The 16710-nt window shown below is 42.1% G+C and overlaps 1 protein-coding gene across 3 annotated transcripts in view; it reads right to left on the bottom strand.

Moving 5' to 3' along the window:
• prkdc (protein kinase, DNA-activated, catalytic subunit) overlaps positions 1 to 16710 on the bottom strand; it is a 32448-nt gene that overhangs the window by 9980 nt on the left and 5758 nt on the right. For 2 of the 3 annotated variants that reach the window (XM_035618577.2, XM_035618581.2), the window contains exons 16-64: positions 16584 to 16710; positions 16337 to 16446; positions 15978 to 16137; positions 15487 to 15573; positions 15259 to 15378; positions 14957 to 15116; positions 14735 to 14844; positions 14294 to 14381; positions 14006 to 14169; positions 13732 to 13884; positions 13293 to 13400; positions 12670 to 12896; positions 12407 to 12501; positions 12167 to 12269; positions 11932 to 12065; positions 11546 to 11776; positions 11011 to 11237; positions 10726 to 10934; positions 10437 to 10569; positions 10073 to 10231; positions 9592 to 9795; positions 9258 to 9446; positions 8976 to 9080; positions 8712 to 8879; positions 8339 to 8466; positions 8020 to 8227; positions 7622 to 7800; positions 7361 to 7529; positions 7181 to 7246; positions 7028 to 7091; positions 6787 to 6935; positions 6386 to 6526; positions 6093 to 6212; positions 5827 to 5970; positions 5399 to 5550; positions 4941 to 5072; positions 4565 to 4676; positions 4266 to 4390; positions 3998 to 4147; positions 3642 to 3815; positions 3268 to 3366; positions 2914 to 3124; positions 2621 to 2795; positions 2045 to 2248; positions 1578 to 1693; positions 1313 to 1444; positions 1036 to 1212; positions 341 to 546; positions 87 to 225 (exon numbers count right to left, since the gene is read on the bottom strand). The exon at positions 16584 to 16710 is cut by the window's right edge and continues 23 nt beyond it. In XM_035618577.2, coding sequence (XP_035474470.2) covers positions 87 to 225; positions 341 to 546; positions 1036 to 1212; positions 1313 to 1444; positions 1578 to 1693; positions 2045 to 2248; positions 2621 to 2795; positions 2914 to 3124; positions 3268 to 3366; positions 3642 to 3815; positions 3998 to 4147; positions 4266 to 4390; positions 4565 to 4676; positions 4941 to 5072; positions 5399 to 5550; positions 5827 to 5970; positions 6093 to 6212; positions 6386 to 6526; positions 6787 to 6935; positions 7028 to 7091; positions 7181 to 7246; positions 7361 to 7529; positions 7622 to 7800; positions 8020 to 8227; positions 8339 to 8466; positions 8712 to 8879; positions 8976 to 9080; positions 9258 to 9446; positions 9592 to 9795; positions 10073 to 10231; positions 10437 to 10569; positions 10726 to 10934; positions 11011 to 11237; positions 11546 to 11776; positions 11932 to 12065; positions 12167 to 12269; positions 12407 to 12501; positions 12670 to 12896; positions 13293 to 13400; positions 13732 to 13884; positions 14006 to 14169; positions 14294 to 14381; positions 14735 to 14844; positions 14957 to 15116; positions 15259 to 15378; positions 15487 to 15573; positions 15978 to 16137; positions 16337 to 16446; positions 16584 to 16710 — 7243 coding nt within the window. The remainder of the gene's footprint in view (positions 1 to 86; positions 226 to 340; positions 547 to 1035; positions 1213 to 1312; positions 1445 to 1577; positions 1694 to 2044; positions 2249 to 2620; positions 2796 to 2913; positions 3125 to 3267; positions 3367 to 3641; positions 3816 to 3997; positions 4148 to 4265; positions 4391 to 4564; positions 4677 to 4940; positions 5073 to 5398; positions 5551 to 5826; positions 5971 to 6092; positions 6213 to 6385; positions 6527 to 6786; positions 6936 to 7027; positions 7092 to 7180; positions 7247 to 7360; positions 7530 to 7621; positions 7801 to 8019; positions 8228 to 8338; positions 8467 to 8711; positions 8880 to 8975; positions 9081 to 9257; positions 9447 to 9591; positions 9796 to 10072; positions 10232 to 10436; positions 10570 to 10725; positions 10935 to 11010; positions 11238 to 11545; positions 11777 to 11931; positions 12066 to 12166; positions 12270 to 12406; positions 12502 to 12669; positions 12897 to 13292; positions 13401 to 13731; positions 13885 to 14005; positions 14170 to 14293; positions 14382 to 14734; positions 14845 to 14956; positions 15117 to 15258; positions 15379 to 15486; positions 15574 to 15977; positions 16138 to 16336; positions 16447 to 16583) is intronic. The other variant, XM_035618578.2, reaches the window with a different exon arrangement.

The raw sequence follows: 16710 nt of genomic DNA, 5'->3' as shown, positions 1-16710 counted from the left end.
AACAATTCGTGCGTGTATGCTACCTAATCGGATGTAAACCAGGATTCATCCACCATCATCTACTGTCACCAGACCCATTGATATACCTCATTGTAAAGCTTTACAGCTTCTGCAAAGTCAGTGCTGGCTTCAGCTTGAAGCGCAGCACAGGTGATCGACTTGGTCCCGACTTTACCACTAAAGATGCTGCGCACAACGTCATAATCCTCCAAAGACCTGTAAAGCCTAGAGAACCGAGGAAACAAAGAGCGTACCAAGAATCACATTTACCACAAGCAATTACAAGTATCCACAACATTCATCTGCAAGCCTAGGGTAGAACTAGCACTGACTGCAATACCTTGCAAGGTGGATCCATTTATTGGTGTCTGGGGGGATTTCTCTGCGTCCTTGTGACCTTTTTGCGGGAGGTTCGTGGACAACAGCTTGCAGCAAGTTCTCCTCCAGCAGCAGGATGCCTGACGGCTGCTGGAGGCTCACCAGGCACGTGGAGCTGATGGCTGCTGGATCGAGCTTTTGCAGCTCCTTATGCTGGTAGCACATTTCCTAACAAAGCAACGGGCGGGATATCAACTCAACATGGTGGCTTTCAGCCTTACAATTCGTTTATGTTTTTTATTTCGACTTTAATAAGCCAGACTTCATTATAGTTGGACTAAATACTTGTTTTTCACTATGTCTTGCGTTTGCAAGTACTGTAAATGTGAAAACTGTAAAGAGTAGTAATGTAATAACATTAATAGGGAGAATAGGGTTCTGTGGTGGAGGCAGCGTCACCTGTGAAAAAGCCTGCACTCCAGAAGAAAGTGAAAGTGAAAATTAAACTAAAGATCCTTAAACATGGGTGAACATCTTATTAAAAATAAATGTAACTTCCATTACTAGCTATAACTACATTCATGTAAAAGTAAATATAGTCAGTTTGTAGTAATTAATACACAGGCTACTTTCATTTTGACACAATCAATGAATGCCTTGGTAATTCTTTAGATTCAAGACTTTTCTAGCAGAATCAAAAGATACCGAGCCTCATACCTGCACACATGCGATGAACGGAGGGAAGCAGAGGGTGCTCTTGCTCAGGAATGTGTTCATGTTGCACCGCAGCTCTTCTTTAATCCTCCCACTCTCCCCTGGTTTGTGTTTTTCCATTTCTTGGAGGATACCGGCAAACAGGGAGCTGAACAGCTGTTTGGCTAAAATTGGGTCTCTCTAAGGGGAACATGCATGGAAAAAATATTAAAAAAATTATAATAGCATATGTACAACCTGGGCCCTATTTTGGAAGGACAGAAATCAGAGACGGTCTTACCTGGGCGAGGGCTTGCAGGGGGGCGATGAGGCTACTGAATGGGATCTGGATGTCTGGAAAGTCTCCCACTCTGTAGTTACGGTAGAGAGTCACCTGGGCCTCTTTTCGCAGTCTTTGATCAGCTTTTTGTTCCTGTGGGACACACAATAGAAACACAGATGGTTAATGACACTGCCAGTTTGTTACTGACAGTGACCACTGGATTAATAATAAATCTTTTTTCTGCTGCCATACAACATTCCAGGGTATATAGTCTGTTTGATACCTTTTTCTGCCTCTGTTGTTGGATCTCTTTTTGCGCAAAATTCAAGCTGACTTTCTCCTGATCCTTGAGAAATCTGCGTCTCAATCTCAGGATGTTATTTCGTTGCTCATTTTCTGCTGTTGACATATAAAGACATATTCAGCTATTCACATTAACAAAGTTAGGTGGTGGTTAACAGATCATCTAACAGGTATGGATGACAGAGTCTTCAACACAAATTCAAATCACTACTGTAAGAGAATTTTAACATAGGTTCTAGCTTATTGGATGTGATGCTAATATGTTTTGTCTGGGAGTTTTACCAGTTTAAATAAGGATCATAAGTTACAGTTTAAAGTTAAAACAAACGGCCTAATTATAACTGTTAAAAGCTACAGCAGAATAGCTGGGAAATATTCAAGAGTGTGAGGTGAACTATTTTAATGCTGCATATTAAAATATGTGTGCATTGTTTCACAGAGACCAACCTCTAGTGCGACTGTCCACATCATCGGTCGGGGCAGCGAGGCGCCTCAGGCCGAATCCTTCCCCGACCGGTCTTCTTGCTGGAGTTTGCCTCTCTGTTTTCTTATCAAACACCAACAGTGAGGACAGAGCTTCTGAGCCCAGCGTGTACTCTGCTAGTGTATCCACGCTGCTGCCTGTCAGCCAGTTATATGCGGTGCGTCGACCTGGGGGAAAAAAACACAACAGCAAAGTTTAAATGTCACGTCACCAAATAGTACACTCTCAAGTGGAGTTGGTTTGTTGTGCATGTAAAAACGAGTGTATGATATATGAAAAAACTAAAAAAGAATTTATCCTGCTTCCTAAAATGTACAGAAATGCCCCCTGGAGTAACTAATTCAAGACATTTTAGTCTTATGCTGCTGATATAATATGGGGACATTCAATATTCTGCTTACATGTATTATTCCTGTTTTTTACCTTTCCATGTTTATATTGCATGTTGCACTTATTTATTACCTTTTTTACTGATGTTTCTTCTATTTTTAATACTTCGTTAGCTGCTGCAACACGTCAAAGTTCCCCGTTCGTCTTACCTGCTGTTTGGGTTTGGGTGAACTCAAGGGACGTCTGAGTGGCTCTGAGCTTCCCCTTTATGGATCCAGCCTGGGATGCTGCTGCACTCTCCGGAACTTGAGAGCTTTGGGTTTCAGCAAACATAGGAGTCATCACTGTACTCCTGAAGCGCCAGTTGGAATCAATCACATAGTCCTAAAGAAAAAAAGGGGAAACAATCAGGCTCATTAGTAGCATACCAAAATAAATAAATGATCAAACTAGGTCATTTGATGCTGACCCAGAGAGGACGAGAGAAATAAATGCTGTTTACCTGGAAGGTACACTCTGACAGAGGATACTCAAACATGTTTCGCTGGAAGTCAGGACTCTGGCTGGTCATTTCCAGAAGCAGATTGGTCACCAGGCTTAAGAAACACCTTTCTATTTGACATGAGTACAGGGAACGGAGCACTGACAACATTCGGTCAAGGGTGGCAGTGGGAAGGCGCTTCTCCTGACTCCAGAAGTTACTAACATAAAGCCTGGAAACATAAAGGACAGGGATGGTCTTTTCAATTGAAACACAAAATATTCTATTGTGAGTATAAGACGATATAAAATAAAGACAGCTTACGGGAAAAAAATAAAATAAAACAAGGTGAACTGAGAAATAGTGGGTACTTACTGTAGGCCTTGGTTTTCTTCAGATAGTCCCTGAAGTAGTGTTTCTTTAGATGCATTCAAAACCTCTACTGAGGTGTTGTCTTCCATGCTCTCTGCATCACTGGAAGAAAAGTTCAGTGACAGTAAAAATTGGCAATCACTTAATTATGCAACTATGCAAGTTCAGAGTAATTGTGAATCAATTTTGCACCATTTTCTAGCCTTTTATATGGAACTTATTTTGCCCCACACTGGGTCAAGTAGTCACATCTTTGGTCAAATCAGAAAACCTAATTTAAGGCTAGTTTACACTTTATTATCACAGAAATTATATGAAATGGAAGCAGCAAGTGGGATGATGGTGATCTGATTGATACAGAGGCACAAAAGCCTGACCTGTAGTTGTCCTGGATCCACATGAGGATATCATACATCCTCTCTCTGCACACTGGTGACGGATGGGACACAAAAGCAGTCACAGCTCCCAGGAGCTCCTGAAGCTGAACTGGAGTCAGCAGGACAATGATCTTGTGGATGATATCAAGACACACTCTCTGCCTTGCTTCATCCCTGAGTGAACAACAGCAACATGCGGAAACATAGTTCAGCACAAATGAACATTCAGTTGTATCCGTCATTTAAAATTACATTACATCTTAATTTTCTGTATTTGCAGATTTGGACATTACCAAACACCCTTTTCAACATCTATGATCCTGCCGATCGTGGAGAAGAGTGTGTTCAGGACCTACCTATGGCCCATCATCTGAATGAAGCCTGTGGTCTTAAGCTGCAGAAAGATGTCCGGGATCACGTCGGCTCGGCTCAGCACACACTCCAAGCAAAGTGTCTTTAAGATACCGTGCAACTTTGGCAGGAGGAAGAACACATGATTGACAAACCTGAAAAGAAATTGATTTTTATTTAAGCCTCTTGCAGGGTCAAAATAAATGTACATAGAATGAAAAACATTATCTATATAACAGGTAAAAACACAATACAGTAGAAATTTAAACTCACCGATCCATAAATGGAGGAAAGTGCTTTGACACTTTGTTCAAGCAAATAATGAACTTGTCGTCCATGTCTGTTCTCTTCAGGTTTGTTATCTTACTTGCAGCAAGACTGAGAAGTTGTTGATGTTGCTGACAGGAATTAAAATATAAGAACTGTTACAGGTAAGAAAATGTAAGTGTAGATTTTTCATGTAAATAATCTTTTACAAATGAAATTGTTCGTAGTAAAGCTTATGAGTGCTCATCAGCCATAAAGATAAATTGAGTCAAACTAATTCAGCAGCACTGAGGTGAGGCTCATACATTGTCCATCTCAGTCATATTCTTCAGGATGAGGCCGACAATTTCAGCAGCAGCTGAGTAGACTTCCTTATACCTTACAAAGGACAAGTTGTTGGTGAGGGACTGGCTGTACCTGAAGAAAAATAAAGACCAAACAGAAATTATTTACTCTACAAGATGGCAGTATATAAGCTACAACACACAAATAAAACCTCTGCTCTCTACTTCTCTGGTTGGATTTAGCTTTACTTCACCTGAACCCGCAGCTTGCAACTTAAAAAGTGTAATTAGGGTGTAGGTGTCTGTGAAATTTTGATAAAAAAATAAATTAAAAAAATTGCTGTAAGCTGACAGAGTGTACAGCATGCTGTCATTTCAGCTGTCCTGTACATTTTACCTCTCATAGTCAATTCCACATGATGCATCGTGAGCAGGGAGGTTGTTGGCCAGGATGATTCCCAGCAGCTGAAGTCCAACCGAGTTGTCTTTGCTGTTTGGGTTGGTGCAACAAAATCGCTCGAAAATCAGACTATGAAGGCAAGAAGAGAGATAGTGCCAAAGACCGGTTATTTCAATTTTTGTAAGAAGAAGAAGAAAAAAACAGCATAAATTATACTTGCTTCTTTTACTGAAAATAGTTGGGGCCATGAAGCAGCCGGGAAATAGTGTGTGTTGTGTGAACCTGTAACCTGTCTATTTTCTCAAGACCAGAATTTCACATAAATACACAACAACAACACATTGCTAACATATACACTATATGCACTGCCCAGAAGATACGAAAGCGAACCATGACCACACACTCGCCTCCTCTGTTCTGTACACTGTGTGTCAACAAGAGTGTGCAGGTACTACCTGTAAGGCACATGCAGACAGTCCTTCCAGCACTCTACTAGAGTGCGAATGATCTCCAGGTTGTGTCGGAAAACAGCCCTCTTGGAGTGGAAGCTGTGCTTCATCAGGAACTCCAACAGACGATTGGCGAGAACCTCGTCTCTGGGGTTACCCTGAGACATAAAATACCCTTAATGAAAGTCCACTGGTGATTGATAGTAATTTTATACGTTAATACAACACAAACATGAAAAATAAATTTTGGTTATACTGTTAAACATAATGCCACAACTCTTGGTTTTTTCAAAATGAATTGAATGGCAGCCAATTTGTTGCCATAAGTTGGAATTTTCACCATAAAGTTAAGACAAATGTTAATGTGAGCACAGGTCATGACAAAAGGTTTTAGTGATTTACATTTGCTGCCTTTTAATTGGAAGTCTTACAACCTTGGGACTGGCCAGGCTTGTCCAAGAGAGCACTGTGACCACGATATCCACCACCATGAAATGGATCCCCTCTCCTCCATTTTTTCCAGAGACAACAAGCTGCAGCAGCGGCCCCAGCCAGTGCTTGGCATATGGTCGAAACACCTGGAAAGACGCAAAGATTAAACCCATGAGGGTGAACGTAGAGGAAGACGCGGCGTTGTTATTTTGAAATGCAATTATTGTATGAATTCGTAGAGATGGAAAAGGCATGTGGAATCATTCACCTCCTCTGTGTTGATGATCAGCTTTGAGATGAAGAGTCTTATATTCAGAGGTGTTGCTGGATTTGCTAGTTTTCCATGGAGAAATTTCATCCATGGAGGGAGTTCACTCGGCACGTTTCCCTGTTTCATGAACAAAGAACAGAGCACACTGAATGAAACTTTCGCCTTCTGAACACAGGGCAGTCGACAGTCATATTTATAGATGATCATTTTGATGAAAGGAAGAAAAACACCCCTGTGTCAAAGAGGTGAAAAGGCTCAATAAAAAGAAAGCCAAAACCTGCTTCACTGACCTGTTCAATTTTGGGGGTTATGTTGTTCCTTTGCATGTGTCCAATAAGACCAGTCATGGTTGCCATGCATTCATGCTGATTTAGCTCATCCATTTCTAGATCCACCATTGCATCCTGGGAGGGATTTGTCTCCTCTGTCTCCTAGATTTTTTTAGAATAGATCAAATTAAACTGTATTGCAATCGCACAAAGAGCAAGTACTGAGACACTGAAATGCAGTTCAGCATCTAACTTATCTAGCGATACATAAATGACAGTGAACATATATGAATAGGCTCAGATATCTACAATATGAACAATATCCACAGTGTTAACAGAGTGAAATTAATTCACTAAGATACAAACAGAGTAACCAATTGAAGGTATAAGTGTAAACATGCAGTGGAAATCACACAACTGACTCTTTTTGCAACGGTGCGTCTTTGTCCTTCTGGGTTTTGAGAGCTGAAGGAAAAGCTTTGGACCCCGGTGGAGAAATCAAACTGACTCATCTCCTCACTCAGGCTGCTGTCGGCCATGTAAGACTGGGAGGACAAGTAAACTGGCGCTTCTATGGAAACAACAACATGCATCACATGAGCACACATCTTTAACTTTTATGGCAAAACAAAAGTTTAAAACACCTTGGGAAGCAGTTAATACCTCCATTCTCCTCGCTCACTTCTTTTCGAATCATGATGTATTTCTTTTTTCTCTCAAGTGGGACCTAGATTGATTGAAAAAAAAAAAAAGGGAATAAACCCCGACTGAAACTCAAAGTATTGTGGAAAACACGCAAACAAAATAAAGGCATACCTCAATTTCAACTGGAAAGTTGTAGGTTCTTTCAACATCAATGATGTTTTCCAGAATGAACTGATTCTGTATAAGAAAAAAAAAGTAATTGGTGACGTCCTTTTAAGTTCGCCACACAAAAATCATTCTAAATGTGGAGGACGAGATTTATTGCACATGAGCGAAGAAGCCTGCCAGTACCTTTTCTGGTTTCTCACTGAAGAGGAAGCCATGGTAGAACCTGGCCTCGCTGAAGCTGCAGCTGATGACAGCGATGGCACAGTTGTATGCAGCACAGTGATGGGTTCTCCTGAGTTCAAGGAGCTGAGTCTCACCAGCCATGTTCTCAGTGAAAACTTCAAAACACGACCTATTTGGAAATTGGTACAATACAAGATCCATTATTCATTTTTATATACATGTCACGTCACTTCTTGAATTTTAAGCATTGGGGAGTCCTACCTGATCAACGTCTTGGACAACTCATTCCCCTCCGTTTTGTCTGTGCGACAGTAGGCTTGATTAATGCGGGATTCCTTGGAGTACACCTCTTCTTTGGGAAGTCGAGAATACAGCAGATCCATCAGCTTGTAACAGCCATTCTTCTTCAGCAACTGGGTCTCAAAGGACGTTTCACTTGACTGAAATTGATGAATAAATTAGCCTTTTATTGAATTCCAGTGTCTAAACAATGCAAACTTTGGGATGTGAGGACTTCTGCCAAAAATACTGGATCAATGGCACAAACAAGCTGTTGTCCGTAATTTAATAGTTACCATAATAAAAGTAAAGGATTCATATCAATCATTTATTTATTTATTAAAACAAATACTTGATTGTAACACTGTGAGTGAGCAAACCTTGGTGAAGCGACTGAGCAGCAAAGTCATTATGTCAGGGACATTTGCCACAAAGAAGTCGGTCAGGGCCTTGGTGCTACAGTGAGAGGCCAGAGGCAGCAGAACTCTCTCCATCATGGCCTGCAGCATGGAGCTCACCGGCACATCACCTTGCTGGATCACCCCATACACTGCACAGAGCAGCTGTAGCTGCCGCTCACTGCTTGACCTAGTCACACATTGAAAGACACAGGGAGTGGATGATGTTGTTGTCAAAAAAGGCTATACCTTCACTTCACAAAGAAAGAAACCCCACATGTAGCTTTATTATCCCACTAACCGCTTTGCAAGTCGCTGGAAACAGGTTTGGAATTGCTCCTCCATGATGTGTTTTCTGTCTCGACACAGAATCCCTGACAACAGTTTGAGCAGTAGTGGGCTCTGAGAAAGCTGCAGGGCATCCAGCAACTAAAAGGCAGAGATGCCCAGGTTGTTGTCAAGGTGCAAATATACAACCTGCCAAGCACCAATTCCTATTGAAACATGTTGAATCAAAAGGTGTTTGGTCTTCACCTGCCTTTACACATAATTTCTGATTGCAAAGTAAACCAAAATCAAAGCAAAATGGTGTCTCTACATCTCTGTGTTATGCTGCTTATTTACAACTCAGACTGTGTCCCATGTATCACACACACACACACACACTACTTCACCTTTCGAATACAATCCATGTAGTTGTTGCGGTGAAGTGAGCCTTTAGCAAACTCATCGGACTGCATGGGGAAGTGGGAAACTACCAGCGTGTCAAGGGCGCTTTGCAGCTCGTCGAGCGGCTCCTCCGGGAGGGTTGTGAGGAAGGGCAACAATAACAGCGCCTGACTCTGGACAAATGAAGAAATCCAAACAAACTTACAAAGTTTCATTTACTTTAATAAGTGTATCTGAAGTAATCCATTATACTGTACCCTCTCCATTACCTTGAGATTCAGTGGCAGATTCATGTCAACCAGCAGCACAGTGAAAGTGGAAAACACCAGTCTGAACGCTTCATGGTTGATATTGGAGCAGACAGAGGAGTCAATCTTATGAAAGAAAAATAAATTACCATTACAAGAACTTATGACAAACACTGGGTGGGCTTGTATTGTTTTTTGAACACAGAAATTATGATGATTATTCTGATTATGACTCAAAAAGTTGTAAGTGCATTCCTTATGTTACTTGGGGACATGGAAGTAGTAACATCAGCTTCATTATACCTGCAGGAGCTTGGAGAGCAGTAAGAGAGTTGCAGTTTTGCTTTCCGGGGTGGAAGAGTGTCCTTCCCACCACGGCTGTAGACTACTCCACCTTCTTAGCACCTCTTCAACCAGCTGTTTTCCCTGAGTCTTCCTCACAGAGCGCTCTTTAAAGCTGTGGTCCAGCATGCCATTCAGCAACACACTCACCTGATGAAAAACAATCAACGAAAAGCCCACCACAACACAACACATACAAAAAAAAAGGTGTCAAGTTCCTTTACACGTGTACTTCGTTTTAGGTTTTGTACAAACGTGATAACACAAAAAGTGAGAAAAGATGAGGAACAGCTACCATGCCAGGATTTTGGGAGGAGGCTTTCATGAGGGCTGGAACTGTGGCATCAAGACATCTCAGCAGCTCGCCGTTGATGGTCGTCTGGAAGAGGCTGTAGAAGTACTCGCCGTGCGAGAAGCTCAGGAAGTTTCGGCTATGACTTCCAGATATTGGCACAGAGAGCATGATGGTGTTCAACAGCAGGTCCACCAGCTCCTCACTCTGCATGAGATGAATAACGTAGGACAGGAGGCAGCAAACACGAAAACTTGTTGATGGTTGTTTGTATTTATGTTGTGGTTTAATATATTTTTGTGTTTTTACAAACTATGCATTGCTAACCTGGTTGTATAGTTGTACAGTGTTCAAACTGTGAGTTTAATAATGCAGAATTTCAACCACTATCCATTTGCTACATTTCTTATTTGTATCGTACTGTAGCTTTTCTGCTCTAGTCAGCAGATTTTATCAAACCTACGCAAAGAGTGGAAGCACTGACCTGCTGACTGAGACAAAAGGCAAGCTGAAGCAGGCCATCTGCCACCCTCCTCGTATTTATGTCCAAGGATGGAAGGGCCTTCCTGTCCTCACCGGGCGCTATGCCTTTATACACTGTCATTAGAAGTCGGGACCCCAGGGAATCGGCATAGGCTGAGTCCTTCAAGAATAACAAACAAAAGATTAAAATGTGTGGCTCTTAGTTAATTGGAGAACATGCAACAAGCACGAAATTATGTCAACAGAACATTAATGTGAAAGCAACAGCTAGGCCAATTTTTTCTTTGTGTGCTTGATGATAACAAGAAAACAGAATTGCACAATGCTGAAAATGTAATCATTTTAACGTTTTGAATGACAAATACCTGGCTGTTCAGGATGTGGCTAAGGAAGCCAGCCTTGTGCATCTGCTTACAGGAAGACAGAAGCATTTCCATCTGGTCATGGCGGCTTAAAGTACCTGAATGGTAGAAGTCTACGGCACACAACTCCTCTACACTGTGGAGGCCATGAAAGAAAGTTAAAGAAATGAAAAACTGATTAGTTCTGTTAATAATGGCACTAGTATCCACAATCAAACAGATTTTTTTTAATAAATGTCTTTTTCTCTAATAGTGAAATCAAAATGAGAGCACTCAAAGACTATTAACAGACCTTGTACGTGAGATCTTTGTCTGCAAGCTGCTTTCGAGACGAGTGCGGAACGTCGAGTTCAGCAGGGCCCTCAGTAGAGGAACACACACTTCTGGTAGGTTCTTCATTACCTCCACATCGGCCATGTTAAAACCAACAGTGGATGGCTGACACACCACCAGCGCAGTCAACTCGAAGAAAACTGAGCAAAAAAGATCTTGTTCCAGAAGCTGTGAATGAAAAAAGTAAATCAGTCAGCAAATAAACAGTTTCTTCATGTCCGGGTTTCTTAAATTTAATAATAACCTTCCAAGACTCTTGGTCTCCTTTGACAAGAATCATCGTGGCAAATTCCAGCAGGCGAACAATGATGGTGCACTTGCTGTAGTTGTACTGGTCAACCTCTCTTGGGCTGAAGTGAGAGCTCCTCACGCCGAGAGGGAAACAGCTCTCCGCTGCGACCAGTTCGTGAGTTGCCAGCTCAGTCAAAAAGAAATGTGTAGCTTTCAGAAAACTTGACTTGTCTTTTGAGCCTCGGAAATAAGGAGGAAAAAAACATTTACTAAGATCACTGCACGGCCAACACAGTGTCGGAAGAACTTTCATGTTAGTGAGACCATTCAGACATGAGGCAATTCAAAGTGCTTTTACTGAGTCATGGAAATACATTAAAACAACACAATTAAGACATTAAAACTTAGTAAAACTTTAAAATAACATTAAAAGGACAATAAAAAGAAAAGGTAATAAAAAGAGAAAACTGCACTGTTGTAAATAATAGTTTGGCTAGAAATTCCGTAGGATGAATTGTCACCTCTTGCACAAATGCAGTAGGACTTACTCGGCATGTGTTGAGGCTTGATGATGTGTAAGCTGATGAAGGTGTTGTAGCAGTCCAGGGCAGCCAGCAGCAGGTCCATCCACTGCAGCGTGGCTCGGACACTGAAAGGGCCCGTCAGGTCCCTGAGAGTGGGCTGGGACAGGAGCCCTCCTCCCTCAAACCGTGAGATCAGGAAGTTTACGCCGTGATCCTTTAGCATGCCATCCAGCCACTGGGGTGGAGACTGTTTTTCTGAGTTCAGTCACAGAAACATCAACAAATCAATTCACGTGTAAATTCAGTGAGAATGGCAGCATCTGTAACAGTTATTGCTGTTGAAATTAAGCCTTCACATTTTCGCATCAAGACCAACTGTGGCAGTTGGAGGAGTGGGTGGTACTGCTCACCTGGGAGGAGAGGAATAAACTCATAGAAGAGCTTCATGCACTTGTGTCGACACTCTGTCTGAGGGCGGCCACATTGTTCCAAAAGCCATAAAACCAAATCTGACAGGCAAAGCTTTTCATCAGGAGGGAAGCCCCTGAAAGACAAGAAGATGGAACAAATTATGGAAAAATGTAGATCCATTCGTCTTATCATAGACATTACAGTAATTACAGCAATAGCCCTTCTTGCACCAACCTTGGGACACGTCTCTTAGCATTGTGCTGATTGAGACTGGGGGCTTTGTGTTTGATGATTCTTTTCAGATGGTCAATGGCACTTCTACACTGCTGCAGTGTACCTGCGGATGGAGGAGAGGCAGATTCGTACTAGAAATCATTCATACGTTGCACATAAATCCATTCATTTAAGTAACACTGGTGATGATACAAAAATTTGAGTTCCCCGTCTATAAAGCCGAAGTGGAAAAACAGTTACCCATTGATCGCTCATCTGAGTGTGCGAGAGCCAGGCTTTCTACAAATATGACGAGAACTTCAAAGGTAAATTGCTCCACCAGGGAATTCTCCTCCCTGCAGGGACAAATAGACAACAGCACTGGATGAATATGGATCCAATTTCTTTGACGATAATGAGCCAAGTCAGTCAACCCCTTACTATCAGATGAAATTTTATAAATGGCCATAAGTCTTTGCGGATCTGCAAAGATAACTCTAAGACAGACAAAAACAGAATCATACCTGAAATGTCTGTAGATACTGTTGAATGCTAAGGCAGCACCCAGTCTTTTGAAGCCATTGGGATGGAGTGCAAAGCTGTAGATCCGCTTAAACAGGGACTTCATATTAGTCGGGCTCCTCTCCTGCTGCTTGGGGGTGGTTTGTTTGATCGACCACTTGACAAACTCTTCAAGGCAGCGGCCACAGAAGTCTCGCAGGGTACTGTCCATGGGATCAACCACACCGTCCTTCACGAAAGCAAGTGATAAAACAAAGTGAGGCAGAAAAACTACAAAACTGCATAACACATGGAAAGTGTCTCCTTGAATCCACTTGACAAATGGTTTGATGTATTGATTCAAAAGCATTGTAAAAGACAGAGTTTCCTGGTGTCGTGAAGTAGACTGCGATCATGGGTTGTTACTGTCATTGCAATCAGATGAAATGAAACGGACAATAACTTTATTGAAATTACAGGTTTGTAAATGTTTGAAAATGACTGGACACATTTGGGGATAAGGTAAGAACGCAACTCGACAACACACAGGTCTACTTATATTGAGACATTTGATGAGAAAATATTACAGATTATACCTTTAATTCATGTTTGAAGGTGTATCCTACATGATTAGAGCTGGCCTTACCAGTATGGCCTCCAGAACAGCTACTGTATCTTGGCTTTCAAACTTCTTGTTGTTGGTGAACCAGTGAATCAGCTGCATGACCAGTGGTTCAAATAGCTGCCTGGTCACCTGAAAGAAATTCAAGGTGAAGCTAATTTCAACTATGTTATTACAGTGCTTCGTATTTTCCTTGCCAATCATACAGAATGTTTTAATCTCAGGATTAACTAATTATAGCAAAAACTGAACTGTAGTGACAGAAACATATAAAGTAACATAAAGTGGAAATACAAAAGTTGTACTTGTATAGAATGACACTGATGTTTCTAAACACAAATGCAGTGTGACCATGGGCTGCAAGAATTTTCTCTCTAGAAGCCACATGCTCAGAATATTAACCACATTGAAGGACATGTTATGACCAGTGGGAACTGAAGTGATTATCTGTGAATAGACAGACCTGATCGACATCACACCCCAGACGCAGTAGCACAGGAAACAGCTTCTTATGTAGCTTGTACATTGGTGGCAAACTATTCTTCCCTTCCACCATCTGAGCACTCTTCCCAACCATGTAGACCACCAGGCTGTGCAGCAGCTCACAGGCTGCCACCTGAGTCAAAGACAAGACCGGCTAGATTAGAATATTCAAGTTTCTATCTAAGTGACGTATCAAGTCTATACCAGATGTTTGGTGAACTGACCAAGACAGTGGAACCTGTCCGATGACTTACTTTGGTTTGTCGGTCACTTGTGGACAGAGCCAGTTCGCTGATGTGGGGCAGAAATGGGTCGAGGTAGATGACCGGCTTCATATCGCTGAATGGCACCGCAAAACTCAGCCTTCTCTCCGAGTCCCAGGCAACAAATTTCTTCATCATTTCCTCGGATGTTTTCACTGAATCCCAAAGCAGAGGATTAGGGTCAACAAAGATTTTTTTTTTTTTGTGGAACATTATGGACCAAACATGCAAAATGTCACAGTAAAATATAATGAGAAGGTCGGCTGTGCGAGTCCTTACCAGTTACAAGGTTCCTGTTCAGCTTTCCTCCCAGGTGGCCGAGCAATTTCACCACACGGAGCCTCACCGCGACAAGAGGAGCATCTTCCTGCAGTCAGACACGAGTAATAACTAAAATGAATTAGTGTTCTCACAAACATAAAGCCACTGCGCTCACATCAAGTTCTGTACTGTACAATGACTGGTAGTCCTGAAGGCTTAAAAAGGGATAAAAATAGAAATGAAATGACTCCTGCAGGAACCTCGCAGTCATTTTCTCTAACTTATAAAGGCAGAGCAGTCGCAGTATGTGGTTTTAACTTTGGCCACTATGCTTTTAGAAAGATGCATCTTCCACACAGTTCTTTCTATAAAGATTTAAACCTTTCAACAAGTAAAAGTGAGCAAAGACATAATTCCCAAAATACAGAAACATGTTTTCCCATTTTCCTCCTCCATTACCATAGAAAACTGCTTGGATTGCTTCAGAAGCCTCGTCATCACTCTGCTGTATCCTCTGTCACTTCTTGAGGATAAAGAAGACATCACCTCCCAGCTGCTGTCGTCTTTGTCTGAAGTCGGTCGACAATACACAGATTAGACTTTAGACTAATTTGGCTGCTTTCTCCAGTTAGTGTTTGGAAACTAAAACCAAACCGAAGCTCTTGACCTTCGGACACTTACTAATGCTGGAGGTGGTTTTCAGGTATCCGTCCAGAAGAGGGATGATGTTGGTGTAGCAGGGCTGCAGAGTCTCCAGGGGAATGTGGGAGGACCAGTCCTCAAGGGCATCCAGGGCTGCGTTGGCCAAAGGAACATGGCTCAGACCAAGTTTCAGAGCCGCCTAGACGCCACGTTTACATACACACAGACACACACATTTATGTTATATTGTATACTGTATTTATGTTTTCGTTTTAATCTGCAATCAACCATCTTAATTTTTCTGGTAAATATACAGGATGAAACAACCAGCAGAGTCACACCTCAAGAGCAGGACAGTAGGCCTTGATGTCCTGAGCCACGATGTTGTGGTGCAGCGAGAGGACGAATGTCAAGCAGGATGACAGCAGCTCGTCTTTGTACTGCTTCATTCTCACACACACCTAGTGGGAAACATGGTGTGTGTGTGAGTAAACACATTGGGTTCGAGGGTACGTCTCTGTTTTAGTCTCTACAATTTCCATGAAATAAGGGAGAGAGAAGCTTCCTACCTCTTTTCCAAACTTGGCAAAGAGCGCAAAACATGCACCTTTCACTGGGTCACTCTTGGGGGAGGTGGAGTTCCTCAGGCCAACTCCCTGTTCAAAAGTAGATTTGGATGATAATTTTTTTGGACAATGCTGTATATTCAATTTGAGGAGTGCACTGCATGACATTGCTACTTTAGTTCAACTCGGTATCCTGCTTCCCCTTACATGTCTGGGGGTTTGCAGGACTTTCATTCTTGTGTTTCCACCCGGTCACAAATTCACACAATATTGCTTTTCTATGATTCTCACTCACACATTAAATTCTCTATATATGCTACAAAACAAGCTTAAGAACAAAATCTAATGCACTGAATTTAAGGAAGAGCATTTGGAATAGACCATTTAATATTGCTATAAAGTTTAAGCAAGTTGTAACCTGCAATACCCAGTGTGACATCCAAAACAACAAAGTGGACTACAGAGAAAAAGCTTTGCACTAGTAGCAGTATTACCTGGTAGTACTTGATTCTCTTGGCAATCTTCATTGTGACAGATAGCAGCTTGTAGAAGCCACTGACGAGTGGATTTCGTATGGAGTGGAGGATGAGTTCGTGGCTTAACGGATACATCCAGGACTGAAAATACTCTGCATGTCTGGTCAGCAACAACTCGCTGCAGAGGCAGGGAAAGAGACGCTGTTACTGATTAACATGAGCTCAACATGTTCAAGGATACAGTGAGGATGCAAATCCGTCCGACACTTTTTAAGACGCTCATTCTGTACGGTGTGGTAGACCAAACTCCTGGGTGTGCACTGATGACAGAAAGTGAAAACTAAGGTGAAAATGAAATCCAGTGTAGTGGTGTTCACCTGCAGAACTCAACCATGTTGATAAAGGCTGTGAAGTCCTTGATCTTGTTGGGCAACAGATGAGCCATGGGGTCAGAAGAGGGCAGGACGTGGGCTGCGTCGTCCGGAGCCTGACAGACAAGGAAGACAAAAAAGTATGCAAAACCATTTTCATTTCCATGCCATTCCAAATAATGTTAGTACTCAGGAGAAATAAATGATTACAGTATGTCGGATGTCGATGAACTACATGAAAGTGGGACCTCACCTCCTCGCCTGTCGTCACTTTCTGCACTGACAGGTCCAACTTCTCCACAATTCTGAGAATGGATTTCACCAACTCATCATAAAGGAGGCGGCTGAGCGGCACGAGAGCGGTGTTCTGACTTTCAAAG

This window comes from Scophthalmus maximus, chromosome 21 (genome assembly GCF_022379125.1).
Source record: "Scophthalmus maximus strain ysfricsl-2021 chromosome 21, ASM2237912v1, whole genome shotgun sequence".
Classification (NCBI taxonomy): Eukaryota; Metazoa; Chordata; class Actinopteri; order Pleuronectiformes; family Scophthalmidae; genus Scophthalmus; species Scophthalmus maximus.
The sequence above is the reverse complement of the archived record's forward strand: the minus strand, read 5'-3'. Positions and strand labels throughout refer to the sequence as shown.